The following is a 14,654-nucleotide window of genomic DNA, read 5'->3' on the forward strand; positions in this document are numbered from 1 at the left end:
CTTAGGTTGCTTCCATATCTTAGCTATTAAAAATAATGCTGCAGTAAGTGTAAGAGTCCAAATATCTTTTCAAATTAGTGTTTTCATTTTTGGGGGTAAATAACCAAAAGTGGAATTATTGAATTATACAGTAATCTATTTTTAATTTTTTGAGGAATGTCCATACTGTATTCCACAGTGGCTGCACCAATTTACATTCTCACCAACAATGCATGAATATTCCCCTTTCTCCATCCATGTAGAGACCTTTACCATGTTCTTTTGTCCCTGTATTTCCTGTTTGCTGTTGACTTATTTTTGAGAGAGAGAGAGACTGAGCGTGAGTGGGGGACAGGCAGAGAGAGAGAGAAAGACATAGAATCTGAAGCAGGCTCCAGGCTCTGAGCTGTCAGCACAGTGCCTGATTCAGGGCTCGAACCCATGAACTGTGAGACCATTCCCTGAGGTGAAGTCGGATGCTCAACTGACTGAGCCACCCAGGTGCCCCATGTCTCTATATTCCCTAAGAATGGGTAATTACACCCAGAGGCTTGATCAGATGCAAGTTTGTTATTTTGAGCATGACTTCCTTGCAAGGGGTTTTGTAGTTCTTCAAGAGACACCTGATATTTGGTTGTCTCTTTTGGTTCATTAGCTAAGTAATGGGCATTTCCTGGGCACATTATTTCTTTAGGAGTTATAAAATGATGCTATCCTAATCGTTCCTTCTTATTTTATTTATTGGGTATGCATGTGTGATTTTTTGTAAGTTCTGATGTCATATTGCAGATATTCTGACACATTATATTTTGTTTATATCCCCATGCTGATAAAGAAATATTTAATGAATCCTTGTAACTTCTGTGTGGTATTTTATTTTATACCTCTTTGAATATTCATTATTGGCTAGTTAGGTTGTTTTAAAGTTTTTACTGATACAAAAAAAAAAAAAACTACAGGGAACTTCCTTGTAATAATCTTCTAGTGCACAGGAGCCAGAGTTTCTCAGAGCTTGAATATTCCGATCATATGTTCAGTTCATTTTCAGTTTTACTGGGTGATGCCAAATTTTTCTGCACTTTTCCCAAATCCTTGTCAGTACGAAATGTTGTCAGACTGTTTTTGCCTTCTGTCTTCTTGTTATTTTAAACTTTACTTTCACAATAACCAATACATTTTATTTTTTTTAGTGACCGTTCAGATTTCCTCTTCTACAAATTGCCTTTTAATATGCCTTGAACATTTTGGCTTTGGTATGTTATCTTTTAGAAATCATAGTGATTTCTACAGCTCTTCAATGTAGCCAGAGTAAATAATCTTTGATGATTTGGATGTTGCAGACATTTTCTCCCATCCACGCCTGTGTGTGTATGTGTAAAGACATTGGTATTTTTCTTTTGCTGGTGAAAGAAAATCTAGCACTGTGTTTATCAACTGGGGAAATGGGGGTGCCAGACTACCTGAATTCGGATCACCAGTCTAGACCTGCCTACCCGTGAGAGCTTAACTTCATGTCTCTGTACCTAAACATTCTCATATGCAAAATGGGAGCAAATAAAGTATCTACTGCTGTGCCTTCTGCTCAGTTTTGCTGTGAACTTAAAACTGCTATAGAAAAAATTAAATTTATTAAAAGGAAAAAACCAAAGTGTCTCCCTTACAGGGATACTGTAAAGACTTAATGAGACATAGAGTCCTTATTGACAATGCCTCACACGCCTAAGTGCTCATTTAAAATTAGCTATTGTTATTTTTTTCAATTACACGGTTGATTGTAGTTAAATTTATGTGGGTTTTTTTTCTGGATGGTTTTGGATCACATGGACCCTTTAAGGTATCTTTCTACTCTTTTTTTAGGTGTTTTTTTTTTTTTTTTTTTGCTTCTGGAAAGGAATGATGATATTCACTATTATTGCTATAAAATAGTAATAGAAGAAGCAGTTACCTTTATTGAACGCCCAGGCACAGTGCTGGGCTCAGTATACACTTTATATAGTTCATTATTCATAATAACCCAATGTGATTATCACTCCATTTTAGAGGTAAAGACATAGAAGCTTAAAAAGATTAAAAAGGAACAAGTAGCAAATAAGAGCAGCAACATTTCAGACTACATTTTAACCATTTGTTACTTCCTATTTGGGGGTTCAAAGAGGAGGGATTAGACTCACTGTCACATGTTACAGCTGTAAGAACCTAGAACAGGGATGTGGAAAATTGGTTTGTTGTGCATTTTCTAATACTGGTACTCTCATCTCTGGGCTTTAGTGGCCTTGTCAATAGAATGAGAAGGCAAAATACGATCACTCAGATTGTTCCCAGCTCTAAAATGCTGTGGTTCTTAACAAAGTGACACCAATACAGATGATCTGTGCCGTGCTATTTAAATTGTGACAAACTAAATATCCAGCAACAGGCTAAGTAAATTGTGGTATAATCATGTAATGAAATAGTATGCCACCATTTAATTGGTAAATATGAAAACTGATGCTAAATGAAAGTATTCTTAAGATACATTGTTAAATGAAAGGAAAAAAAGAAAATATTCTGTTACGTTTATAGCTGTATAAAAATATGCATAAAGATGTACAACTGTTGTGTAATAAAGAATTTAGCCCTCCTTGTCCTCAGTTTTTAGATTTTAGGTGGAACTCTAGAATCTTGGTATTTCCTGAGTGGTAAGTGGCTTTGTGAATCATGCACACCCTGGATCACACCTGGGTTTACATTAATGAGATGACTCAGGCTGGAGGGAGGCCAGTCACCAGAAAGGCCAACCAGAAAGAGGATTGGGCTTATCATTCTGGATTTCCATGAAGGGAAGTGGGGCTAGGGATTGAGTTCATTCACTTTGCCAATGATTCAGTCAGTCAGCCCTGTGTATGTGATGAAACCTCAATAGATATTAACTCTAGACTTCAAGGTTTGGGCATACTTCTTAGCTGTGAGGGTTTGGGGAAGGGTGATGCATTCCAATTTCTTGGGAAAGTGACCTGGAAGCTCCATGTTCAAGATTCTACCAGACATCACCCTTTGGGACTCTCCATTTGGTTGGTCCTGATGAGGGAGCATAGGGCAAGCTGAGGGCAAGTACAGGCTAATAGCACCTCTCCACCCCCGGCCAGGTGTGATATGTGTGATATTTTTTGGACACTCCTGGCTCCCCAAGAACAAAGGAAAGGGGTTTAAGTGCTTACCATGGTGATGGGGAAACTAAGGCAAATAAATTAAATTCCCTTACTGCCTATAGCCCATTGACAAGTCCTTGAAACAGGCAGGGTGACCTCCCTCTAGGAGCTCCTCTGCCTTGATGATGATGACACTTTGCTAGGGGCAAAAGGGAATCTCAGCTTAACATTATCCTGACCCTCAGGATCCTGTAAGTCCACCTGAACATATGAAAATTCCTTTGGAAGCTTCCTTTATCTCAAATCCCCCAAGATATATGCTGGCAATCATACCCCAAGCTTATGGCCCCCTGATACACATCTGAAGGGTCTCATGACTGAGGTTTTACTAAATGGTAATAAATGGCATTTTTCAAACGACACCAAGCCCCAAGGTCCTGGAAACCTTGCTTCCCAAAATACCTTAGAGACTTAACTCTATCCCTAAACCCCTCCCAACCTGAGGGTGTATAATCAGATACTGGTCCCAACCCCAGTGCTGCTCTTTCTGCCCTTGGGTCTTGTCCCCATGCTTTAATAAAATCACCTTTTTCCACCAAAGACTTCTTCAAGAATTCTTTCTTGGCTGTCAGCTCTAGACCACACCATCATTACCCCAAAACCCCCATCAGCCCTGATTTGTATCTTTTATAATAAAACTCTAACCATAAGTATAGTATTTTCTTGAGTCCTGCTAATCATTCTAGCAAGTTATCAGACCCCCTAATTTGTAGCCTGTTTGTCAGAAGTGCAGGTGGCCTGGGGACTTCCAAACTAATGGCTCCATTCTGAGAACCTTCTAGATTGCTGAAAATGTCCTATATGTTTATTGGGATGGTGATTAACATGGAAGTATGCACAGGTTAAAAAACAACATTTTAACGATAGATAAACTTTTAGTGATAGATACACTTAATATATATACATTTTTAAATGTATATACATCCATTTAAAAAGTTAAAGCAGGGAGGTGGGCACCTGGGTGGCTCAGTCACTTAAGCATCTGACTTCGGTTCTGGTCTTGATCTCCTGGTTCGTGAGTTTGAGCCCTGTGTGGGGCTCTGTGCTCACAGCTCAGAGCCTGGAGCCTGCTTTGGATTCTATGTCTCCCTCTCTCTTGCCCCTCCCCCGCTCACACTGTTTCTCTCTCAAAAATAAATAAACATTAAAAAAAAAAAGTTAAAGCAGTGCCTGGGTGGCTCAGTTGGCTGAGCTTCCTACTTTGGCTAAGGTCATTATCTCCCAGTTCATGAGTTGGAGCCCCACATGGGACTTGCTGCTGTCAGTCTGTTCAGCACAGAGCCTGCTTCGGATCCTCTGTCCCCTTCTCTCTCTGCCCCTACCCTGTACTCTCTCTCTCTCTCTCTCTCTCTCTCTCTCTCTTTCTCTTTCAAAAAAAAAAAAATCAAAACATTTTAAAAAGTGAAAGCAGAAGGTCAACATCGCAAATTTTACAAATGAACAAGTTTGTTGCAGGATTAGGATAATTAGGATTTTTTATTAGTGCTTTCTAATATGTGAATGGAAGTGATATAAGCTCAAATTTTGTTAATTCATAGTTGACGTAACAAATCCACTAGGACCTCAGCCCAGTGTCACCTAATACTACAGAGTCACAAACATCCAGGACAAAGAACATCACAAAGCTTGATGTCAGTTCCTGCCAGAGACAGCAGGGCAGAGTGAGATGTTGTATGTCTTAGCTGGCTATGCCTCTTAGTAGTCGCGTGATATTAGGCACGGGGCAATGAGAGCTTATAGTAAGTTGTTAGGATAAAAATGTTAGGATAAAAATGCTCATAAACATAAAAATACACAGTAAATGCCTGTGAGTGTCACCTTTAGAGTTGTTACCCGTCATTGTTACATAGAAATATCAGGTGGAAGAGACAACCTTTATATTTCTGAACTTCTAAACTTTCTGGCATTTGCGTTTTTGTTCTTTGATTTTAAAACCGAAAGCCACAATAATAATAGGAAAAGAAAGAGAGGAAGTCTTTAAAGCAGAGAATATAAACTCAGGGCTAACCCCCATCCTCAGAAAATACAACAGGCATTTTAGAGAAGGGAATCTTGAGCAGTGGCTGTCCCTTCTATGCTCATTTACGAATGGATTTAGCAGAATGCCCAGAGGGGAGGGGAGGGAAAAGTAAGACCAGAGATAGAAATGCAAAGATCCTTAAGCCTAAAATGAAGAAAAACATATTCATTTAGCTTTAAGTAAGGCCCTAGCAGAGTTTGAAATTGAATTTTAGGCTAGAGTTTGGGTACACATATGAATAGGTACTGTATCATTCTTCACTTTTGCTTGTTTGGGGGGTTGGATAATGTGTTTGGAAAATTTTAGCCATCAAAATATCCCACTTGAGACATTAGATAAATACGTATGAAAATATCCTGTAGAGTTTACCATTTAATTTAGTTTTTAATTCAGTGCTGCGTGAGTTAAGTGAAATGTATTGAAGTTTTTACGGATCTGATTTCTTGTTGTTACATTTTTGGTTTACTTTTTGCTTTATGTTTTCATTTGTATTTTTATGGTGATTTTATTCCCAGGTCATTATTTTCTTAACTGTATGCACTAAACAAGGACGTTAAATTTAAAAACAAAGAAAACAAAAGTTTTGGTTACATTATTTTAGAAATTACTTATTTAAAACAGATTTTTTATTGTAGGTCATCTCGGAGAATTTAATATTTTATTGGGCACTGTGAATGTCTAGGCTGTAGCACCGAGGTTTCCTGCAGTTTATTTGACCCAAGAACCCCTTTTTCTTGCCTATACACATTGGCGTCTCTTGAGACTGATTTTGTAGAAAACCTCCTCATGATAAAATGCATGCACACAATAAGGTGTCATTGTTTTGACAGATCACAACCTATGGTGGGGAGGGGGAACCAACACATAAGGCTTCCTGTTAAACAAAATGTTTGTTTATAATGATGAATAATGGTATATTTAGACAAAATGATTGAAGTGGCTTGTTGATAATAGATGCGACTTTTACTTACATAACATGTGGTATCATTTATTAATTTTGAAAAAATTTTTTTAATGTTTATTTTGAGAGAGAGAGAGACAGAGCATGAGCAGGGGAGGGGCAGAGAGAGAGAGGGAGACACAGAATCTGAAACAGGCTCCAGGCTCTGAGCTGTCAGCACAGAGCCGGAAGTGGGGCTCAAACCCATGAACCGTGAGATCATGACCTGAGCTGAAGTCAGACAGACGCCCAACCGGCTGAGCCACACAGGTGCCCCATGGTATCATTTAATTAACTAACAATAGAACCGATTATTATTTATTATTTAGATTTTACCCTTTCATGATTCCTTGTTACAGATGGTTTTACTTAAAGATGTATATATTAGACAGGTGAATAGGATTCATGCTCATTAATAAAGGCATTAAACTCACCGTTTTGTTGTATTGGATTTCTAAAATGATAAAGATAATTACTTTTGTTGATATAACTGTAGTTTGTGAAATCCACCGTTGAAATATAATTCAGTGAGGTGGAGTTGTTTTTTTTTTTTAAGTATACTGGGAAATAAAATTGTCTCTGAAGAAGAAGATTCTACTTTGCATTTTGAAATTTGATTTTACAGTCACAGTGATCAGAACATCATTCAATTCAAACAAAAGAATTAAATCTAGAGAATCTGCCACATTCACATTAAATGTCTAGTTCCAAAACACCTCCTGCACAAATTTGGATGGAATGTGGTCACTGCTTCCCCAGTGTTACTTGAAAGACCAAAATAATATGCTGTTCACCATTATATGATAAAAATTCAGCACTATTCATTTTCAGAGAGCATCTTTAATATAAATGTGTAATTTATTTATTTTTTAAAAATGTTTATTTATTTATTTTTGACAGAGAGAGAGAGAGAGAGAGAGCGCGCGAGCGAGCGCGCGCATGAGCAGGGGAGGGGCAGAGAGAGGGGGGAGACCCAGAATCTGTAGCGGGCTCCAGGCTCCAAGCTGTCAGCACAGAGCCCGAGGAGGGGCTGGAACTCACGGAGTATGAGATCCTGACCTGAGCCGAAGCCGGACGCTCAACCGACTGAGCCACCCAGGCGCCCCATATTTTTTTATATTATAGTATCCTTCTAAGGGGACTTCAGTACTCCTAAATGGATTCTAGGCATAATTCACCTTATCCCCAGATGGGAATGGGCCCCATTTATGCACCAAACAGATGCAGTAGCATATGATAAAACAGCTACCTCTAAGTCAGCGACCTCTTTCCGCTTTTAATTTTTCCTGAGGTGTTGGGCTGAAAGGGAAATTATCCCCAAGTGTTCTCTGTGATTGTTGTCAGAGAAGCGTTGCGATGGCATGTTTAAACAAGTATAAAAGTGATCCTGGGACACAGAATGATGGCTGTTGAAGCAGCCAGATTCACACATTTGTGTGGCTTCTGGCTTGTCAAACTCTGTGCATTTTCCATTTAGGCTCTGAGGAAAGGAGGATGAAATGTGGTTGAGGAAGGCTTGGAAGATTAGCTGGGGTAGGGGACGTGAAGAAAAAAATATATGTGTGTGTATATATGTACATATATGTGTGTGTTTGCGTGTGTGTGTGTATAGAGAGGGAGAGAAAAAAGAACTTATACCATGTTTGTAGGTCTAAGCTAAGAAAGAGAGAGTAGCCTTTTTTTTTCCTTAAGTTTATTTATTTTGAGAGAGAGAGCACAAGTGGGAGGACGGGTAGAGAGAATGAGAGACAGAATCCTAAGCAGGCTCCAGGCCATCAATGCACAGCCCGATGCGGGGCTCGAGCTCATGAACCCATGAGATCATGACCTGAGCTGAGACCATGAGTCAGACACTTAACCAACCGTGTCACCTTGGTGCCCCGAAAGAGACTGTAGTTTTAAATTGATTTTTAATGTGTAGATTAAGACACGGAACTGAATGTAGGAATGTACTTTAGACTGTGTGTTAAGACTCGGAAAGAGGGGCGCCTGGGTGGCACAGTCGGTTAAGCATCCGACTTCAGCCAGGTCACGATCTCACAGTCCGTGAGTTCGAGCCCCGCGTCGGGCTCTGGGATGATGGCTCAGAGCCTGGAGCCTGTTTCCGATTCTGTGTCTCCCTCTCTCTCTGCCCCTCCCCCGTTCATGCTCTGTCTCTCTCTGTCCCAAAAGTAAATAAACGTTGAAAAAAAAAAAAAGACTCGAAAAGATAATAAGAATTAACTGGAAACAATTCCCATGTTCATCAGCTGACGGATGGATAAAGACATTGTGGCACGTCCGTGTAAAAGGAATACTGCTCAGCAATTAAAGGAATAAGCTACTGATGTGTGCCACAACAAGGATGAATCTTAAAAGCATCATAATGAAAGCTGTCGGGCAGGGTGCCTGGGTGGCTCAGTTGGCTCAGTGCCCAAGTCTTGAGTTAGGCTCAGGTCATGATCTCATGGTCATAAGATCAAGCCTCATGCCCGGCTCCGTGCTGGATGTGGAACCTACTTAAGATTCATGCACGCTGTCTCTCAAAAAAAAAAAAAAAAAAAATGCCGTCAAGCACAAAAAAACCACATGCTGTATGATTCCCTTTGGATGAACTTCAAGAAACAGCAAAAAGAACAGACAACAGACCAGTGATTTCAGAGGTGGGGAGTAGGAGTCATTATTGACTACACAGAGGCAGGAGGAAACTTTTCCAGGTAATAGAAATGTTCTTTGTGATAATACTAGTTTTACGTATTTGCCAAACCCCATCAAATTCTACACTTAACGTTGCTAAAGTTTATTATATGTAAATTATACCTAAAATAAAACTGGTTAAAAAGAAAGTATGATATGAAAAAAAAAGTATAATAGAATTCACTAATAAGGAGAGAGGGGATCCTAGAATTTAAACAATTTCTGTAAATGACCAGAAAAATCATGGGGTAGCTGAGTTTCCTCCAGAATATGGGAAAGGATGAACATCAGATAAAAAAAGGAAAGTGATGATGGAAGATAAAAATTATGACATTTTTTAAATAAAGTATTTTTTAATGTTTATTGATTTAAAAGAGAGAGAGTGTGTGTGTGTGTGTGTGTGTGTGAGAGAGAGAGAGAGAGAGAGATCAGGAAAGGGGCAGAGAGAGAGGGAGAGAGAGAATCCCAAGCAGGCACTGCACTGAGCACATGACCATGAGATCACAACCTGAGCCAATATGAAGAGTTGGATGCTTAACCAAATGAACCACCCCGGTGACCCCAAAATGGTCAAGATAAACCTTTTATCAAGATAAACCTTAAGTTATTCTTAATCGTTGTAACTGTTTAATATATAAACCGCCTAGCCTATTACTTAGCTCATAGAAGGCACTTAATAAATGCTGAGTGCTATTATTTTTTCTGTACATTAAGAATGCCTAGATAGCCTAGTGGGAATTGTGACTATATAGACAGAAGCTTCCTCCTACTTACCTGTGAAGACAGCCTATGAGTGAGCTGGTTTTGATAATCTGAAATACACAAAAGGACGTGGAATTTGTCAGTGACTTGTTTAGGGCAGTCAACAAACTACAACGTATCACAGAAGCTGAATATTAGAGCATCATTTCACAGACACATTCTTAGCTTTGTGGTATATGTCAAATCATTTCTAAGCCATCTTAATCCATTGTGAGACGATCATAAGAACTTTGTATCTGATGAGAGTTAAGAGTTCTAAAGTTTGCAGGCATTCAACAGAAGTAATGGCTGTATGCGTAACGTTTATCTCGAAATGTTTCTTGGTCATGTGAGAAATTAGTAGTGTGCCAACAATCACCATAGGAGTATGAGACCCAAGTTAATTTTGATCTTCACATGTGTTGTGATAGAGAAAATATAATAGCCAACATTTATTGACTTCGTAATGTGCTTAGCACTGATTGTGCTAAATAAATTTCACATGTTATTACTGTTAAAACTCATCACCACCTTAGGGAGACACAGATAAGCAAAGAGGTTGCACAAGTATTAAGCAGATCAAAATTTTTATCTGACTCCAACAGTTGAGAACCACTGATAGGTGAGACTGTAGGACAAAGCTGATGCGTTTTATCAGAGCTGGATTGCTGATACTGTGTGTTTGGTTGCACTTGACCTATCCTGAGAATATGGGATGGAGAAAGATAACTAATCTGGTCTAGACTGTCTGAACCTCAAATAATAAGTTCATAGAATAGCAATCTATACTAAATGGTCAATAAATGATTGTTGAGCGAATTGATAGCTCTATACATTTGAATTCTTAGAAAGTAGGATTTATATACTACATTCTTAACATAGAAAAGGTACCGAACAAAGCATAAAGTTAATGTTGGATTATGGTGCATAATTTATTTTCAGAACTGTTCATCTGACCACGTCTATTCACAAGTCCATTTTGGGGCAATGGCATAGACACACTACTGTGTAAGTTTGCTGGCATTTGCAATAACTTGAGTTTTGATAAACCTTTAATTATATTTTAGGTTTATCAAACTGAGACAATTGTTGATCGTAAATGAGAAAAACAGTTAGTATGCAAACTCTAATGGGTACATTTATCATTTTCTTATCATACTGAGCTTCGAGCTTATTGTCTATTTTCCAAGAAAAGTAGAAATGCTGTTTCTTAGAATAAAAATGTTTTTTATAATGTGAGCAGTAGATTCAAGCTGTACAGATTGGCTCTTTAATGAAATAGGCAACATTCCAATGGAACTGACAAGCTTTATTTCTATTTGTTGTATTTTCTTTCTCATTACAGATGGACCCGATTCAGAAAGCTGTAATAAATCATACATTCGGGGTTCCTCTTCCTCATCGAAGAAAGCAAATCATATCATGCAACATTTGCCAGTTGAGATTTAATTCTGATGTAAGTTTACCATTTAGTATTCACTGAAAAAAATGTATTATGCTGTTCTAATCTTGCAGAAGAGATTCCTTAAACATTTTTCTTCAGTAACTGAGCATGTCAAAATTCAAAGATAATATTTTTAACTCCTTACGTCCTTTAATTTTGGAGTTTATTGTATTATTTTTGGTTGCTTACTATGGGAATATCACACATATACAATATTTTGTACTCGCACTTTAATGGTATTTTATACTCTCTTGGGAATGCTAACTTTAGGTAATACACTTCCCTTTGGGGAATAGTCAAATTTAGGACCAACGAGACTTTTAATAAACTATTCCTCTGAATTAAGATAGGTCCCAAATTGTATCTCAAGGCCAACATTTTGCTTTGTAAATTTTTTTACCTGCCTTGGTGGTTCCCAATTCCAGATCAGCTCTTGTGTCCTTCATGATATTTGTGATAGAGCTCTTAAGTTATAACCTCAGAAGTATTAGCATTTTAATAGGGAGTCTAAAAGACCTCAAAGCACTCGAGCCCCTGATGAATAAAACTTACGTGGAAAACATGATAGAAAGGAGACATTTGTAGACCTGACCAGTGCTTTGCAAATTATTCACAGAGAATTATTCGTACTTTCCATACCTTTTCTAAGGGTCAGAAAATCTCTGGATTCATCACAGTGAAGCTAATTTTGGCCTGTGGCCAATGTGAAAAGTACTGCCTGCCTGCTTTGGTGTGGAGTTGGTGCTGAAAGATACAGAAAAGAGAAGGAATGTTGGTTTAGATGGACTAGGAATAGAATACTTTTTGATACCATGGGCAAACAGAGGATGGTAAAGTAACTCCTCTAAGCTGGCATTATCTTGCCCTAAATTGATGTGCGGTGTGGAGATGACCAAACGGATCTGGATTCTGGAGAATGTTAGGCTTTCGAAAATTTCATCTTTCTAGGCAAGTGGGTCCTGTAGGGGCTGTGATGGTGAGAAGAGCATACAAAGTAATCAGGCACAGAAAATAGACATGACAGTAATAAAGCATCTTTTTTTCTGTGAGGATGTTTCATTTTGTTTAAGGATTGCTACTATCTTATGAACTCATAGTAAAATCATCAGGTAGTTTTATAATATTTCTTCTGTTGGCTTAGAAAAGAGTAGATTGCCAGCATAGCACCTGAATGGTATTTGTAGATATAAAAAAAGGGTATACTAGACATATGGCATTTTATTTAAAGAGCGGTTTAGGGGTTTTTGTTTTGTTTTGTTGTTTGTTTTAAAATACTGAGTGCTTTGATTGGATTTGAATTTTAAGACATTTGCCATAGTTTAATTTAATAACAGAAAATCTTTTCAACTGATAAATGGTATATAATAATCTCCTCCAACTGTTGTAAAAAAAGGAAGAAAGAAAGAGTCCTCTCGACTTGTAAATTAGAGTTCTGAACTCAAAAGTTGCAATTTTGATCATTTCTAAACATTTAACAAGCAATCATATAGTTCTGTAATTGCTATTTTAAGTGGCTCTTTCTCGATTTCTTTCCTTCTTAAATTGTATCGATATTTCACTTTGGAACTGATCAGATAATGATATAAAAGTCTCCCAGGAGCCATATTGTCAGCTTCTTACATCTAATGGGGGCTATTTCAATATCTCCTCCTGCCAACAATTTCACTGTCAATATTTTCCTCTGTGTTAAGTAAACTTCCTGTAAACTGGGAATCAGAAAGACACTTCAAGCTCGTTGAACCCAATCTCCTGCTAAATTTAAGAAAACCATCTGCCACATCCAGGCTCGGTCTTTAGTTGGTTCTCTCCAGCTATGGGTCACTCACAGCTTAAAGACAAATGTTCCTTTTTTTGTTGTTTTTGTTTTTGTTTTTGTTTCTGTTTTGAATGTTCCTAATTCTGTAGATGGCTATCAAAGTCATATTTGGAGTCTTTAGAATTACTACTGGGTATGCATTAACATTAACATAATAGTTTCTTCTTATAAAATGTCATCTTGTTTTATAAAATGTAATCTCGTTTTATTTTCTTGATGAGAGAATAGCAACTTATTTTGCTAATGAAGTTTCAAGGTGATACAGAAATCAGTATGTATTTATTGGGGACAGTTGCTTCTCATTCTCACGGTTTTGTTTTCAGGTATGTACATGACATGTGGTCCAAGGAAAATGGCCAAGGTATTTGGAGAAGTTAGACTAATCAGTCTGGGCCATAATTACACAATTGTAGACTTGACCATTCACTAGATGGTACTGCATTTATCTGCTATTGCTGCTGTAACAAACCATGGCAAACAGTGGTTTAAAACATAAATGTGTGATTTTACAGTTCTAGATGGGAAAAGTCAGAAATGGGCCTCACTGTGCTATAAGCAAGGTGTTGGCAGGGTTATGTTCTTTCTAGAGGCTCCAGGGGAGAATTCAATTCCTTGCCTTTCTTTTCCAGATTCTAGAGGTCACCCTGTTTCCTTTGCTCATGACTCCCTTCCATCTTTAGAGCAAGCAATGACCAGATGAATCTTTCTCACATTGAATGACTCTGACCTTCACTTATCTGACTGCTTCTTCATGTTTAAGGACCCTGATGAACACAATGAATTCATCTGGATAATCCAGGATAATTTCTCTGTTATAAAATCAGCTGATTAGCAACCTAATTCCATCTGCTAACTTAATCCCCCTTTGTCATATAATAAAACGTATTCATAGTTTCCAGGGATTAGGACTTAAATACCATTATTCTGCCTAGCATGGATACTCATTCAGACGTTTGGCTTAGATTTGAACTGAATTTTATGGCCACTTGAATTTATCAGGTAATTACCCAGTATACTTTTGTTGCTGTATATAAACTGGACACATGTGAATTCATTGCTTTTACATTTTTATCTTGAACCTTAAATATAAATTCTCTATACAGTGTTAATTTTTAAAATTGCAGATGAACAAAAACAGGAAGACCCAATGTTATTGATCTTATAAATGACATAGCAACATTTTACCTATGATTTACAAACAAAATATAATTATTGCAAAGTTGAAATACAGGAGTGGAAACTCTCTTAGAGACTTAAAAATGTCTCTGTAGCGTTATTATGTCAATAAGGGAAACTAATGTGCAGGAAATACGAGATTTGTTTACTACTGACTGGTCATATCCATAAATAGCAGTTTTATAAAATATTCAGTACTGAATGCCAAGATCAATTGTATTTATCATCCATTCATCCACATATAAGAAAATAATCTCTAAATTAAGAGAAAATACAAATGTTTTCTAGATAGATGTAGATACATGTCACATTTGACCCTATTAATCCCAGGAAAAAGGCTTTATAATCCCGTTACAACTGCATCTACTCCTTCCAGGTAAATCTGGAATTTATTGTCCTATTTCCATTATTAAACGTAGAATTATTCTGAAAAAGTAACACCGTAATTTACTTGTATGCTTGGTTGCATCCTTAATCACATAGGAAAGTATTTTTGCCTTATGAACCTTTTTACATTTCAAAGATTCTTCCCTTTCCAATGAAAATAATAGCTTGTATTTCTTTTCATCTCCGCATCATGAAAATTCAATTTCCTTCCCTCTATGCTTTTATTTATCTTTTAACCCTTCATATTATAAACTGTGGGGTTTGGTTTTATGCCATTGCTGTTTCCT

General features: G+C 37.5%; 1 protein-coding gene across 6 annotated transcripts in view; it reads left to right on the forward strand.

The window, feature by feature from the left end:
- ZNF385D (zinc finger protein 385D) overlaps nucleotides 1-14,654 on the forward strand; it is a 679,366-nt gene that overhangs the window by 550,678 nt on the left and 114,034 nt on the right. For all 6 annotated transcript variants that reach the window (XM_047876493.1, XM_047876492.1, XM_047876491.1 and 3 more), the window contains one exon: nucleotides 10,890-11,000. In XM_047876493.1, the coding sequence (XP_047732449.1) occupies nucleotides 10,890-11,000 (111 nt within the window). The remainder of the gene's footprint in view (nucleotides 1-10,889; nucleotides 11,001-14,654) is intronic.

This window comes from Prionailurus viverrinus, chromosome C2 (assembly GCF_022837055.1).
Source record: "Prionailurus viverrinus isolate Anna chromosome C2, UM_Priviv_1.0, whole genome shotgun sequence".
Taxonomy (NCBI): domain Eukaryota; kingdom Metazoa; phylum Chordata; class Mammalia; order Carnivora; family Felidae; genus Prionailurus; species Prionailurus viverrinus.